This window comes from Equus caballus, chromosome 7 (assembly GCF_041296265.1).
Source record: "Equus caballus isolate H_3958 breed thoroughbred chromosome 7, TB-T2T, whole genome shotgun sequence".
In the NCBI taxonomy this organism is placed as follows: Eukaryota; Metazoa; Chordata; class Mammalia; order Perissodactyla; family Equidae; genus Equus; species Equus caballus.
The window spans coordinates 52883393-52900004 of record NC_091690.1 but is presented as its reverse complement, the minus strand read 5'-3'; the positions used below and the strand labels follow the sequence as shown (position 1 = coordinate 52900004).

The 16612-nt window shown below is 41.4% G+C and overlaps 1 protein-coding gene across 1 annotated transcript; it reads right to left on the bottom strand.

Moving 5' to 3' along the window:
• Nucleotides 1-285: 285 nt before the first annotated feature.
• On the bottom strand, nucleotides 286-1224 carry OR7D18 (olfactory receptor family 7 subfamily D member 18). The gene has a single exon (NM_001391111.1). It carries the CDS (start codon nucleotides 1222-1224, stop codon nucleotides 286-288), a length of 939 nt encoding a protein of 312 aa, NP_001378040.1.
• Between the last annotated feature and the right edge of the window lie 15388 nt (nucleotides 1225-16612).

The window sequence follows — 16612 nt, the reverse complement described above, 5'->3', positions numbered from 1 at the left end:
ACACTCTGCTTGAGCGGCCAGGGTTTGTGGTTTCAGATCCCAGCTTCAGAACTACACCACCTGTCAGCCATGCTGTGGAGGCAGCCCACATATAAAGTGGAGGAAGATTGGCAACAGATGTTAGCTTAGGGCTAATTTTCCTCAGTAGGAAAAAAAAGTGATTGGTGGTTTGGGAATAGAAGAAATGAAACACGTCTTTCAGGGGAGAAAAACGACCAGGAGATTAAACTTACAACATTTGTCTTTGGGGCCCACCATGTCCACTTAGTTATGGCCAATGGCCCATCACAGACAAGGGGCTGCTTGGCTAAGGAGCCTTCCCAGGGCCCCCTTCACATCCTTGTTCCTCAGGCTGTAGATGAAGGGGTTCAGCATGGGGGTGACCACGGTGTACATCACTGAGGTGATCAAGCTTCTCTGGGAAGAATGGGTCACAGAAGAACTGAAGTAGACCCCCAGGCTTGTCCCATAGAACAAGGAGACCGCAGAGAGGTGAGAGCCACAGGCGGAAAATGCTTTACATTTTCCTCCTGAAGAAGACATCCTCAGTAGAGAGAAGACAATTTGAGAGTAAGAGAAGAGGATTCCAACAAGAGGAAACACACCCAGCAGGGCAGTTGCTACAGACAAGACAATGTTATTGATGAGGGTGTCAGAGCAGGCCACCTTGAGAACCTGAGCCAGTTCACAGAAGAAATGTGGAATTTCAGTGCCTATGCAGAAGGTCAGCTGCCTCAATAGTAGAATATGAAGCAGAGAGACCCAGAAACTGATGAACCAGCACATCAGAACCAGGAGGCTACAGAGGCGTGGGTTCATGATGACCATGTAGTGCAGGGGGTGGCAGATGGCCACAAACCGGTCATAGGCCATCACAGTCAGGAGGAAATCATCCAGTAAAGCAAAAATCAAAAAGAAATACACCTGAGTTAAGCATCCTGTGTAGGAGATGTCTTTGCTCTCTGCCTGCATGTTCACCAGCATCTTCGGGACAGTGGTGGAGGTAAAACAGATGTCAACAACGGACAGGTTAGAGAGGAAGAAGTACATGGGGGTATGGAGGTGGGAGTCAGAGCCAACAGCCAGGATAATGAGCAAGTTCCCAAGCACGGCGACCATGTAAATGGACAACAACACTCCAAAGAGCAGGGGCTGCAGTGCAGGATCCTCTGAGAGACCCAGGAGGAGGAATTCTGATACTCCTGTGTGGTTTCCTGCTTCCATGTAGCAGCTGTGTCTGCTGAAGGAGGAGGAGAAAGCAATGTTCAGTGAACAGCCAACTGGCACTTCAGCTGGTCATTACCTTTGATTCCACCTCGCCTGAACACCCTTCACTCACTAATAGTCCTTCCAGTGACAATGAATTCACTCAGCAAAATGGTAGCCCATTTTCATTTTAGATGTGACTATTTAGCCCTTTTAAAATTCAGCAGAAATCTCTCTTTATCTCCTACTCACTGGTTTGAATTCTATTTGAAGCTATGGACATAAATCCATTTCCTCTATGATATGACCCTTCCAAAACACTTGAAGACATTTAATGTCTTTTTCTTGATAATGTCCATACTTCCTTCATTCAAATAGCTCTATAACAGCCATGATAAACATGGATTTCCAACTCAAATAACCTTAATTCTATAACCTAATGATTCCTGATGTCAGGGCTAACTCATATGCCTTACTTTTTTTCTTTCTAAAAATGCAGTTACTGATATTATCTTCTTTGTGACATTTAGACATCCCTTGGTGTACAGGAGGATCTCAATAAATGATAGGCATTATTATTTCTATTCATTTTATGACAATTGGATTTGATATATAACTCCCTGAAAGTACAGTATAGAGCTGTGATTTAGAAAACGAGATCTTGAATCATACTTCCTAGAATAGAATCTTAGTATGTTAGTTTATCTCTCTTAGCTGTAGGTATCTCACCTCTACAATGAGAGTATAAATATTCCCTTCGTTGTAAGACTGGTGAGTAAATTAAATGAGATGATGCATGTAATTTTTCTTGTGATTCCTGTGGCATACACTGGACACTTGATAAATGTTCTTAGCACTTGTTGTTAACATCACAATAAATCTGTCTTGCATGGCTATTGCTTATCAAATTTCCTTTAAACTAAGGCAGTCATCAAGGATGGAATTCTGATCATTATAAACACAACAGGTCTGTTACCCCATTTGACTGCCATGCAGCACTTCATTTGATGAAGAGTCCTAAGGCTCCCTCTTCCACAGACTGCCTGCCAGGTGGATTCTTCCAAGAAGAGGGAAAAATGTGGACTACACAGGCAAGAGGAGGAAGCAAAATCACACAACCATTAAAATAAAATAGAAAGCATGTGTGTGAGGGTGTGCTCATGTGTACATCCTCAAAGTGGGTATGTGTCGTATTAACAATCAGTGCAGTTAATTGTAAAAAAAATAATAGATTTGGTTAAAAATATACAAAGTTTCCATATAACATACCACCCCTAAAAAAATAAAAGACAAATTCAATGAAAATGATTACATCTCCATTATAGAAAAAAGGTCAGAGTTTTTAATGTGATTAAATAAAGAGAGAAAGTAAATCACTGAGGATCGATTTAGTCTGGGGAGGTGGGTAGAAAAGGCTTCTCTGAAATATGAACATTTGAGCTGTGAGAGGAAGAATGGGTAATTGTTAACCAGGGGAAATAAGGAAAGGGCAAGCATTGGTGGTCTGCGAGAACGGAATTCACGTCTGCCCTGTGGGTTGGCGAGCTTGGGAATGGAAGGGATTTGAGAGGCCAGTGAGATGGAGAACAGAGTGAGGGTCAGGAGGACATATTCAGGGAGGCCAACAAGTCCAGCATCCTGTACTATGCCTTGATGTGCCTCTCACATTAGTAATTTTTGTTTATTTATGGGTGAGAGGATGTGACTGTTTTTACTTTCCAATGACTTTCAAGGGGTTTACATGCTGTCTGGCACACAGTAGGAGCTGAATACATGCAAATGTTACATGTATAATAAAGACTGGGATGCAATGCATCAACTATAACACAAAAAAAGAAATCTTCAAGCTCACCATATGCCCGACTGTGAACAGAAAATTGAATAATGAAGTTAAATCAAATGCGTTCATATGTATTTTAAAAGAATAATACATCATGAATAAGTAATACTTTCTAGGAATGGAAAACAGGTTTAATACTAGGATGTTTCCTAACATAATTCATCACAAAAATAGGTCAAGGAAGAGATATCATAACCATAATCACAATAGAAAATGCATTTGAGAAAATATAACAGCCATTACTGTGGTTAGCAGCCAGGACAGAGCCTCTCACTAAATGAGGACACTAAGGACAATTTCTTAACCCAATAAAGAACAGCTGTTTTACAACTACAGTTAACAGGATGCTATGCATTAAGACACTAAAATATTTGTGTTGAATTCATAAACAGATCAAGGCTGTCTACTCTAACTTCAATCACTTGATATTCTCGTGAACATTTAAAGAGACTGTTAAGATAAGAAAATGAAATTGGCCTGAGTACCAAATGTCAGAAATAATTATATTGTTTGTAGACAATATTGCGGACACTAAAGTGAAACAACAACAACAATCAACAGAGAACTATTAAGTACTATCAGTGAGTCAAATCTGCTGCAAAATAGTTAGGGAATATAATAGAAAAATCCAATTACATGAGAAATAAAAGAGACAATACCTCAGGCACAAGACCTTCAGTGAATAGCGCATCAATGATGGACCACAGGAAATCCAGCAGAAGCCAACAATTATAGACTAAAGCAGAGAAGAGGGGGAGACTTTCTGGAAAATAAAACTTATTGGAGACAGAGTCTAGATTCCAAAGAGAGAGAGGGGAAAAGAATAATTGCTGGGAAAGACTGGGTTCAGTAGACACTAAAGTACTTTAAACCACCAGGCCTTAACCTTTGTAGACTAAACAAATATGGAACTATTTCAGTCTCATTATTCTGGAGGTAAGGTCCAGTGCTCACTTCCTCTCCTCTTTTCCTTCTTACCCCACCAGCCCTCACTGGTACACACTGGCCCTCTCCAATGGTAATAACTGAAACTTTGTGTTCTCTGAGGTCTGTCTCTGCAAAGCCCAATTGCATTTTCACCCAGGCAGGGATCAGAGAATTATATGAAAAATGACAACAGGGACATGTTATTATCATCTCAAGGGCTGAATTCTCAGAGCTCCTCCTTAAATAAACTGTTCTATTGACTTTTCTCTTTCCAAGCAATTCAGGTCCCTTGGAGTACAAAGAAAAAAGAATGGAAAATTTTCAGGCAATACTGTGTCTGTGTAGGCAACAGTGGGGAAAGAAGAAAGTATTTCTCCAAGGAAAATTTCTTCTTTGTATTGTTTGACTTAAATGTGACAAGGTATCTCCTAAGGAAAGTCTAATTTCTACAAGAACCAAACCCAGGAACCAACTCTCTGTGATATCCTCCTCTTGAAGAATCTTTGGAGAGTCAAGGATCACTTGGTATCCACAGTGTCATGGAGGCAAGGATGTCATTTCTGAAGAAGAGCTGAGTGGTTAATGGTTTTTGTTTTGTTGAAAGGACTAAACAAAAGAGGACTGAAAAATGTCCCTTGACAATTTCTGGTGACATGGAGGCTTTTGTTGATATTAGGAAGGGCTCCGTTTACCACCTCTAAGTAGAGGAACAGGGGCAGAAATAATCCAGGCAGACTAAGTTGAAGAATGAGTATTGAGGTAACATAGGTGGAAAATACAATTCATCTATAAAATTTGTAAGGGAAAGGGAGGACATAAGTAAAACATATTCTAAAAAGAGAATGAAGTATGGTTAGTTTTTTTAAAATATATGAGATATGGGAACATGATCTAATTTCAAAGAGAATGATCATATTTATTTTAGGCTTCTTCTTTTTTTTGGTGAGGAAGATTTGCCCTGTGCTAACATCTGTTGCCAATCCTCCTCTTTCTTCACTTGAGGAAGATTACCCCTGAGCTAACATCTGTGCCAATCTTCCTCTATTTTTTGTATTATGGGATGCCTCCACAGCATGGCCGATGAGTGGAGTAGGTCTGCACCCGGGATCCAAACCTGCAAACCTGAGCCATCAAAGCAGAGCGTGTGGAACTTAAGCCACTCAGTCACGAGGCCAGCCCCTATTTTAGGCTTTTGAATACAGAGGACATTCTGGCTACATAATACACAGGATGCAGCATACACACTAAATCAATGACAATCATAATCTGTTGCACCTCCAGTTTGTGGAATTCATGGATCCAGAGATCAGGATTAAAAGTAGAAGTGGCCCAGGGCTGGCCCCATGGCCGAGTGGTTAAGTTCGTGCGCTCCGCTGCAGAGGCCTAGGGCTTCCCTGGTTCTGATCCTGGGGGCAGACATGGCACCGCTCCTCAGGCCATGCTGAGGCAGCGTCCCACCTGCCACAACTAGAAGGACTCACAACTAGAATATATAACTATGTACTGGGGGCATTTAGGGAGAAAAAGCAGAAAGGAAAAAAAAAAGAAATACAGGCCCTCAAGGATGGAGTTCCTGTTGAATTTCCTCACAAAGTGGTACCTTATAACGGTGATGGCTTACTCTGAATAATCCGAGTATTTGGATTATTACTGCCGAACATTGACTCTGATGAGGGTGGCTGCATAATTGTTATATTATTTGGTGCACTGACAGATGGTAAGGAAGATCAGAGTGTGCGTTTCTCCAAGGAATTTATTTATTCATCAGCATTTACAAATGTCTACAATTTTTTCAGGAGTGTCCTGCAAGAAGGAAATAAGATAAGAGCTTTTAGTCTAGTTGTGGTGAGATAAGTTCATGTGTTAGAGGTTCCATTAAAGCTGTAACTGGAGGATATCAACCGTGAGTGAGTGTAGATAGAGAGAAGGGTCCTTAGGATCATTGCACCCTGGGGGAGATGATGAGAGACCTTGAAACCCTCTGTTGCCATTGGGTCTGCCTTCTTCATTCCCCAGGGAATATTGGTGGAGACGTCACTTAACTGAATCTAGCTTGTGTGTGATGGTTTAGGATTCCATGACCTTTGACGATGTGGCTGTGGACTTCACCCAGGAGGAGTGGGCTTTACTGGACCTAACTCAGAGAAACCTATACAGAGATGTGATGCTGGAGAACTACAAGAACCTGACGACACTAGGTAAGGCTGCCATCACTGCTGTAATCTCTTATGGAACAAGTGAACATTATGTACTTGCCATGGTCCAGGATAATTGATGTCAAATTTGAACACAGTGGGAAATAACAGACACATGGTCTGCGCACTGATGAGTTTTAATTAAGCATCATTGCTGTAAAATATGGTTCTTAGGACTAACAGCATCACCATCACTCTGTTAGAAATGTGCATTCTCAGACTCCACTTTGACATACTGAATGAAACCTTGGCATTGGGGCCCAGTCATCTGTGATTAGAGTTTGACAACCATTGGTGTAGTGGTTTCTCCATGAGAAAGAAAATCTCTTTCTGGGACAGAAATAACGATCTCTTTGGGGCACATAAAGAGGATTTTTACATTTTTTGTCTCATTTGAAATAATTTTAATATCATTCGAAAAATAGACTTGATTTGTGGAAGTATTTGTCATCTTTTACAGGAGGCTTGTCAATTACTATCTCTTTCCTCATGGACAGGGTATCAGTTGTTGAAACCCAAGGTGATCTCTTGGTTGGAACAAGAAGAAGAGTTGAGGACAGTGGAGAGAGGAGTCTTCCAAGGTGAGTGATTGTAAAGATCTTCTCTTGTCAATGAATATTTCACTATGTTAGACTTACTTTATAAAAACTTACAAAGAAAGTTTTTAAGATGTACTTTCTCTCATAAAGCTGACGTCATTGGTCTCCGATGCTTTAGGATGTTTTCAACTTTGTATTCTTACTGTACATTTACTCAAAATTCCCTATGATCTCACAGAGTGACCTGTTCTCTTTTTTAAGTTTATTGTTTTGATATATGCTTAGTCCAGAGCTTGCTTAGTTTCCTTCCCTGATAATATTCTATCTCTTTTCCCATCATGTTTGATTTCCATAGAATTGTTTTTCATCAATTACTCAATTTTGCCTCCACATCCTTATTGTTTTTAAATTGCTGACCTAGCAAAGCTACTCAAATCTCTCATACTTTTTCTCTTTTCATCATGTTTAGTTGGTAAATAATACAAATGAGCCTTGCTATTTTTAATTCCTTTAACCTATCATTTGTTTTTGCAAATTTTATATTTGTTATTCTCTTTTACTTTAGAATCAGAAATGCATGTTAAAACCAAAGACAATTTAGCTTTAACAACAATTCCTCCACAGGATATTTTAGGGGAAAAAACCTCCAATAGGATAGAAATGGTAAGATCAGTAAGTTTGAAAAGATTGGAATTTCATTCAATAGAAGAGCAACACAAGTGATAAATATTTGAGATTAGTGGCATTCACCCAAGAGAGAGCAATGTCTCTGGTGAAATATTGTAAATATGATGAATTTGGGCAAGATCTAAGTTGAAACTTACTGCTTCACAATTCGCATAAGTACTCATTCCCACATATGTAACTAGAACTAGGCATTGATTTTTTTTAAAAAACGATTCCATGAACCTGGATAGGAATCTTTTAAGATCAGAGTAGATCACACATCATTTGAGCAGAAGGATTCCATCATTCAACTTGAAAGAAATCAAGACGGTAAGAAATTATATGAATGTGATGGAAATGGTAAAAATCAAATCAGCATTGTAATAATGTTTCTATTTTAAGATGGGTAAGATGAATTAATGATTCTGAGAAATTGTTTAATCCTCCTTCATCAACGGGAAAGAAGCCACAGTGGACAGTGGAGGAGAACTCTGTGAGTGTAAGGAACATGAGAAAGACTTCAGTGAACATGCCTTAAGACACACAGGAGAACTCAAAATCGAAGAAACACTTATGAGGATAATCAGTGTGGGAAAAGCTTCCTTACTCTGCACAATAAATCCTCTACTAGAGAAAAACTTTCTGTGTTTAATTGGTGGGAAAAGGCCATCAGCCTTACTCTAAATATTGTATCCTGGAAAGCTAGCATGGGAGAGAAAACCTTCAAATGCAGTGACAGTGGGAAAGCCTTTGTTAAACTGTCTTACTTTCAGACACAAATGAGAAGTCACAATAAAGAAAAACTCTAACAAGGAAAAGAAGGTGGAACAGCTTTTATTCACTCTGGAAGCCTTTGTGTACATGTAAAAACACACTGCTAAGAAATATTAGGAATGTGTGAAAATTTGTCAGTCTTCTGCATAAAGTTCACATGGGAATCAATATCAGAGGGAAATGCTATAAGTGTGAGGAAAGTGGGAAGACCTTCATTAGTTCTTCTTATCTTACTAAACATATAAAATCTCATACTGGAGAGAGTACTTTTGCATGTAAGAAGCGTGGAAAATCCTTCATAAGTTCCTCAGTCCTTAATACATTCGAATTCACACTGGAATAAAGCCATATGAATGCATGATATGTGGGAAAGCCTACAGCACACCCTCAAACCTTACTAGACATATTAAAACTCATAGTAGAGAGAAGCCTTTTGAATCTAATATGTATGGAAAAGCATTTGCCAATTCTTCTTGCTTTATGATTCCCATGCATACTCACACTGGAGAGAAGCCATATGAATGCAGCAAATGTGGCTTTCCCATTGGCATTTTCCCTGGTCTTTTTGGGATCACTGCAGCTCTGGCCTTTTCTTCACTCATAGCCCAGAATTGCCTTCCAATTTTTATCCCTCCTCAACTCTTTTGCCACTTCTCACATAAACAGGTGCCTGTGGATCCTTCGGGAGGGGGACACTACAAAAGAAATTATTGTCTCTGAGCAGTGTGTCTTTCCACAGGATGTAACAGCAGAAAGGCATCCCTTTAGCACAAGAGTCTTGAGGTGAGGCTGAATGTTTTTCCTTAGCAGTGAGGAGTAGAGCAGGGTCAGCTTGCATTTGTGTTCAGTTAGAGAAGGAAAGGAGATATTTCATTTCCCTCTTTGAGCTTCTGGACCAGTTAACTTCTGACCCATTGAAACATACCACCTTTTGCCATTACTCCTTAAGGGAAAATGGAATTGTTTTCATCTGTGGAATCAATTTCATCACTTTGCTGAAGGTGATTCAAAAAGCAAGAGGACAGGCGGGACCAAGATGGTGGAGTGAGAGGTCTTCTTTGTCTCTCCCCCGTCGAACCTACAACTAATTGGACATTCACCGATTAACAAAGGATATCCAGATAGCATCTCAAGACGCCTAAAAGTCTCGTGCTACTACACATCTGAAGGCGGACGGACATCCCCCCGGGAGGAGGTGGAAATAGGTGAAAACTCTCCCACCCCCGACCCCCGACCCCCGGACAGCCTAGTTCCTGCAGGAGGCTCTCTTCCAGCGGACTCCCCCATAGCATCGCCACACACCAAGGGCAGGAGTGTGCACTCACCAGCGGAGCAACAGTGGAAACAGGTGACAACACCCCTACCCAAGCCCCCCGTGATCACACCTAAGCCCAGGGGGAAATCCCCAGGGTTCCGCACCCACCGGCAGGGAAGGCCTCCGCTCGCCATTAGCAGGGAGGCCCCGCCCAGAAGCCAGAACAAAGAGAAGCTCCTGGCGGGCCCAGCACAGCACCAGACCGCAAGCTGCCACTGAGCTCATGGTCTCCGGCACATGGCTCGGTGCAGGGGGCACCCGGACTTCCCATAGATGTGCTTGGGGACATGGTTGGAGCTCCAGTGCCTGGCTCTGTGGCACGGGGGAAGACTTTGGGGTCCTGCACCTCCCTGGCAGGGAAAGCCTCTGCTTGCCATTAGCAGGGAGGCCATGCCCAGAATCCAGGAAAAAGGGAAGCTCCTGGTGGGCAGATCCCCCGGGCTGGCTCCAGGCCACAAGCTGCTGCTGGGCTTATGGTCTCCCACACACGGGTTGGTGCAGGGGGTGCCCGGACTTCCCGTGGATGCACTTGGGGACTGGGTGGAGCTCCAACACCTGGCTCTGTGGCCCAGGGGGTCGCTCCAGGGTCCCGCACCCCCCCCCCCCCAGCAGGGAGGGCCTCTGCTCGCCATCGGCAGGGAGGCCCCACACAGCATTCAGAACACCAGGAAGCTCCCTAGAGCAGAATTCACCACAAGGCAGCAGCTTACAAGCCACCGCCAGGCCCACGGACTCTGGCCGTGTCCCAGACTAGGCAAGGGGCTCCCAGAGATCCCGTGAGAGTGAAGTGGGGCAGAGTAGAGCTCTGGTGAAACAGCTACATAGCCCAGGGGGGAACTCCAGGTTCTTACAGCAGCCTCAGCGAAAGCCTCTGCACAGCACTAGTAGAGAGGCCCCAACTGGCAATCGCAAGGCAGGAAGGCCCTGGGGCAAAAGCAGCACAGCTAGGTGAGCTAACGACAGACTGCAGAAGATACCTATAGCTCTGCTGGGACCTATAGTGGACAAGTGTGGTCTGGTGGGCTCTGTTAGGGACAAATCAGAGATTATAGGTGATCCTGCTCCTGGCTGATGGGAAAGCCCACAACACCGCTGCAGCCCACAAGGAGGGAGCGCGTCTAGGTGGGCTGCAGCAGTAGGCACCAGCAGCCTGAGGCCCCCTTGCAATTGCCCCCACAACCGACGAGGGACCCCACAGGACCACTGTGACTATGAGGAGGGGTCCAGGACCAGTCAGTAACAGCTGACAGGGTTCCTGGTTGGGGCAGTCTAAACAGCTGCCCCTACACAGACACCAGTCGCAACAAGTGGAAGCAGTGACTAAACTATATCTCTATGTGGAGGCACAAACCTCACCATCAAGCAGTATGAAAAAATATATTAAATCTCCAGAACAGAAGGAAAATGATAAGCACCCAGAAAACAATCCCAAAGATGATGAAATCTATAACCTAAATGATGATGATTTCAAAACTGCCATTATGAAAAAACTCAACGACCTAAAAGAGAATTCAGATAGACAACTCAATGAGTTCAGGAGCTATGTCACAAAAGAGCTTGACACTATAAAGGAGAACCAATTAGAAATACTGGAGATGAAGAATACAATGGAGGAGATTAAGAAAAATCTGGACTCTCTGAACAGTAGGGCCAATAATATGGAGGACAGAATTAGCAATTTGGAGGATAGGAATATAGAAATGCTGCAGGCAGAGGAGGAGAGAGAATTAAGGCTAAAAAGAAATGAAGAAACTCTCCGAGAATTATCCAACTCAATTAGGAGATGCAACATAAGGATTATAGGTATACCAGAGGGAGAAGAGAAGGAGAAGGGGGCAGAAGGCCTGTTCAAAGAAATAATAGCTGAGAACTTTCCAAACTTGGGAAGAGAGATGGAACTTCATGTCACAGAAGCCAGTAGATCTCCAAACTTTATTAACGCAAGAAGACCAACCCCAAGAGATATAGTAGTGAAACTAGCAAAAGTCAACGACAATGAGAAAATACTAAGGGCAGCCAGGCAGAAGAAAATAACTTACAAAGGAAACCCCATAAGGCTATCAGCAGATTTCTCAGGAGAGACCTTACAGGCTAGAAGAGATTGGAATGAAATATTCAAAACTCTGAAGGACAAAAACCTGCAGCCAAGAATACTCTACCCAGGGGGCTGGCCCCGTGGCCGAGTGGTTAAGTTCGCGCGCTCTGCTGCAGGCGGCCCGATGTTTCGTCGGTTCGAATCCTGGGCGCGGATATGGCGCTGCTCGTCAGACCACGCTGAGGCAGCGTCCCACATGCCACAACTAGAGGAACCCACAACGAAGAATACACAACTATGTACTGGGGGGCTTTGGGGAGAAAAAGGAAAAAAAAATAAAATCTTTAAAAAAAAAAAAAAAAAAAAGAATACTCTACCCAGCAAAAATATCCTTCAAATACGATGGAGAAATAAAAACTTTCCCAGATAAACAAAAGTTAAGGGAGTTCATCACCACAAAACCTCCTCTTCAAGAATTGCCCAGGAAGAAACTCATTCCTGAAAAATCAAAAAAAGGAAAAGGGTTACAAAATCCAGAACGAAGGAGATAAGCAGAAGGACAATAACACAAAGTAACAGCTCTCCATCAGGACAAAATGCAAAAGAACCAGAAAACAAGTGATAAAATTGCAACAGTAGGCCCCCAAGTTTCAATAATCACACTGAACGTGAATGGATTGAACTCTCCAATCAAAAGGCACAGAGTGGCAGGATGGATCAAAGAACAAGATCCAACAATATGCTGCCTCCAGGAAACACACCTCAGCCCCAAAGACAAACACAGACTCAGAGTGAAGGGATGGAAGACAATACTCCAAGCCAATAATGAACAAAAGAAAGCAGGTGTTGCCATACTTATATAGACAAAGTAGACTTCAAAGCAAAACAGATAAAGAAAGACAAAGAGGGGCAGTATATAATGATAAAAGGGATGCTCCACCAAAATGACATAACAGTTATAAATATATACGCACCTAACACAGGAGCACCAAAATTCGTGAAGAAACTGTTAACAAAATTAAAAGGAGGCATCAACAGTAATACAATAATAGTAGGGGACCTCAACACCCCATTAACACCAACGGACAGATCATCCAGACAGAAAATCAACAAGGAAATTATAGAATTAAATGAAAAATTAGATCAGATGGACCTAATAGATATATATAGGACACTTCATCCAAAAACAGCAGGTTACACATTCTTCTCAAGCGGTCATGGAACATTCTCAAGGATAGACCATATCTTGGGAAACAAAGCAAGCATCAATAAGTTCAAGAGGGTTGAAATAATATCAAGCATCTTTTCTGATCACAATGCTATGAAACTAGAAATCAACTATAAGAATAAGCTGGGAAAGGGCCAAAAACGTGGAGACTAAAGAACATGCTACTGAACAAACAATGGATTATTGAAGAAATTAAAGAAGAAATCAAATATTATCAGGACACAAATGAAAATGAAAACACACCGTACCAAATTATTTGGGACACAGCAAAGGCAGTCCTAAGAGGAAAATTCATTGCAATACAGGCTCACCTCAATAAGCAAGAAAAATCTTACATAAACAACCTCAAACGACACCTAACAGAATTAGAAAAAGAAGAACAAACAAAGCCCAAAGTCAGTAGAAGGAGGGAAATAATAAGAATTAGAGCAGAAATAAATGATATTGAAACAAAAAAGACAGTAGAAAGGATCAATGAAACAAAGAGTTGGTTCTTCGAAAAAATTAACAAAATCGACAAACCCTTAGCCAGACTCACTAAAAAAAAAAAAGAGAGAAGTCTGAAATAAATAAAATTAGAAACGAGAGAGGAGAAATCACAACAGATACCGAAGAAATACAAAGGATCATAAGAGAATACTATGAAAAACTATATGCCAACAAATTGAACAACCTAGAAGAAATGGATAAATTCCTAGACTCATACAACCTACTCAAACTGAATCAGGAAGAAATAGAGAATCTGAGTAGACCAATCACAGGTAAAGAAATAGAAACAGTAATCAAAAACCTCCCCAAAAATAAGAGTCCAGGACCAGACGGCTTCTCTGGAGAATTCTACCAAACATTCAAAGAAGACTTAATACCTATCCTTCTCAAACTGTTCCAGAAAATAGAGGAAGATGGAGCACTCCCTAATACATTCTATGAAGCCAACATCACCCTGATCCCCAAACCTGACAAGGACAACACAAAGAAGGAAAACTACAGGCCAATATCACTGATGAACATAGATGCAAAAATCCTCAACGAAATTCTGGCAAACCGAATACAGCAATACATCAAAAAGATTATACACCATGATCAAGTGGGATTTATACCAGGGACACAGGGATGGTTCAACATCCGCAAGTCAATCAACGTGATTCACTACATTAACAATATGAGAAACAAAAACCACATGATCATCTCAATAGAAGCAGAGAAAGCATTCAACAAGATCCAACATCCATTTATGATAAAAACCCTCAATAAAATGGGTATAGAAGGAAAGTACCTCAACATAATAAAGGCCATATATGACAAACCCACAGCCAACATCATACTCAACTGACAAAAACTGAAACCTATCCCTCTCAGAACAGGAACAAGACAAGGGTGCCCACTTTCACCACTCTTATTCAACATAGTACTGGAGGTGTTGGCCAGAGCTATTCGGCAGGAAAAAGAAATAAAAGGAATCCAAATAGGCAATGAAGAAGTAAAACTCTCGCTGTTTGCAGATGACATGATCTTATATATAGAAAACCCCAAAGAATCCATAGAAAAACTATTAGAAACAATCAACAACTACAGCAAAGTTGCAGGGTATAAAATCAACATACATAAATCAGTAGCATTTCTATATGCTAACAACGAACTAACAGAAAAAAATCTCAAGAACTCAATCCCATTCACGATCACAACAAAAAGAATAAAATGCCTTGGGATAAATTTGACCAAGGAAGTAAAAGATCTATACAACAAAAACTACAAGACCTTCTTGAAAGAAATCAACGATGACATAAAGAGATGGAAAGACACTCCATGCACATGGATTGGAAGAACAAACATAGTTAAAATGTCCATACTACCTAAAGCAATCTACAGATTCAACGCTATCCCAATCAGAATTCCAATGTCATTCTTTACAGAAATTGAACAAAGAATCCAAAAACTCATACAGGGCAACAAAAGACCACGAATTGCTAAAGCAATCCTGAGAAAGAAGAACAAAGCTGGAGGCATCACAATCCCTGACTTCAAAACATACTGCAAAGCCACAGTAATCAAAACAGCATGGTACTGGTACAAAAACAGATGCACAGATCAATGGAACAGAATTGAAAGCCCAGAAATAAAACCACACATCTATGGACAGCTAATCTTTGACAAAGGAGCTGAGGGCCTACAATGGAGGAAAGAAAGTCTCTTCAACAAACGGTGCTGGGAAAACTGGACAGCCACATGCAAAAGAATGAAAATCAACCATTCTTTTTCACCATTTACTAAAATAAACTCAAAATGGATCAAAGACCTAAAGATTAGGCCTGAAACAATAAGTCTTCTAAAAGAGAATATCAGCAGCACACTCTTTGACATCAGCTTCAAAAGAATCTTTTCTGACACCATAACCCCTCACATGAGGGAAACAATAGAAAGAATAAACAAATGGGACTTCATCAGGCTAAAGAGCTTCTTCAAGGCAAGGGAAAACAGGATTGAAACAAAAAAACAGCCCACTGATTGGGAAAAAATATTCACAAGTTATTTATCTGACAAAGGGTTAATCTCCATAATATACAAAGAACTCACACAACTCAACAATAAAAAAATCAAATAGCCCAATTACAAAATGGGCAGGGGACACGAACAGACATTTCTCCAAAGAAGATATACGGATGGCCAATAGACACATGAAAAGATGCTCATCATCACTAATCATCAGGGAAATGCAAATCAAAACTACACTAAGATATCACCTTACACCTGTTAGAATGGCAAAAATATCCAAAACCAAGAGTGACAAATGTTGGAGAGGCTGTGGAGAAAAGGGAACCCTCATACACTGTTGGCGGGAATGCAAACTGGTGCAGCCACTATGAAAAACAGTATGGAGATTCCTCAAAAAGTTAAGAATAGAAATACCTTATGACCCAGCCATCCCACTACTGGGTATATATCCTAAGAACCTGAAATCAGCAATTCCAGAACTTCCATGCACCCCTATCTTCATTGCAGCATTATTCACAATAACCAAGTCATGGAACCAACCTAAGTGCCCAGCAACTGATGATTGGATAAAGAAGTTGCGGTATATATATATATATATATATATATATATATATATATACACATATATATACACGCAATGGAATACTACTCAGCCATAAAAAAGGATAAAGTTGTCGCATTCACAACAACATGGATAGACCTTGAGAGTATTATGTTGAGTGAAATAAGCCAGACAGAGAAAGACGAACTCTGTATGACTCCACTCATAGGTGGTAGTTAACATATGGACAAAGAGAACTGATCGGTGGTTGCCAGGGGAAAGGGGGCTGGGGGGAGGGCACTAGGGGTGAAGTGGTGTACCTACAACATGACCAATAATAATGTACAACTGTAATTTCACAAGGACGTTAACTTTTATAACCTTAATAAAAAAAAAAAACAGCAAGAGGACAGGTTGGGGCTTTACTTCTGCCTCAATATAGCACATCTTGCCTCTAGAGCAAAGCCCAGAGTTCTTGGTGAATAAATGTGTTTAGATGTCCTTTCCATTCACCAATGTTGGGCTGTGTTCATCCCATGGTGACTCATGCGGCATCAGGTCCTTGGGCTACTTTGCAGAGCCATGTGACCCCTCCTTAGAGCATGTAGATTGGAGGTGAAGTCTCTGCAAGAGTGGCCCCCAGAAGTATTGGGCTACCTCACTTTGGTAGATAGAACACTACATTGTGTGGGCTTCTTCCTTGAAGCACTTCTCACTAGCTGATTTGTATCAAAGCCCACATTCCCTTGTCAACCATTGACCTTCAGTGACCTCAGTCTGCAGCTCTCCCTGGATGAGCCACCTACCAAAGCATGGCTGGTAAATAACAGGACATTACTGTTTTTGAGTGGCT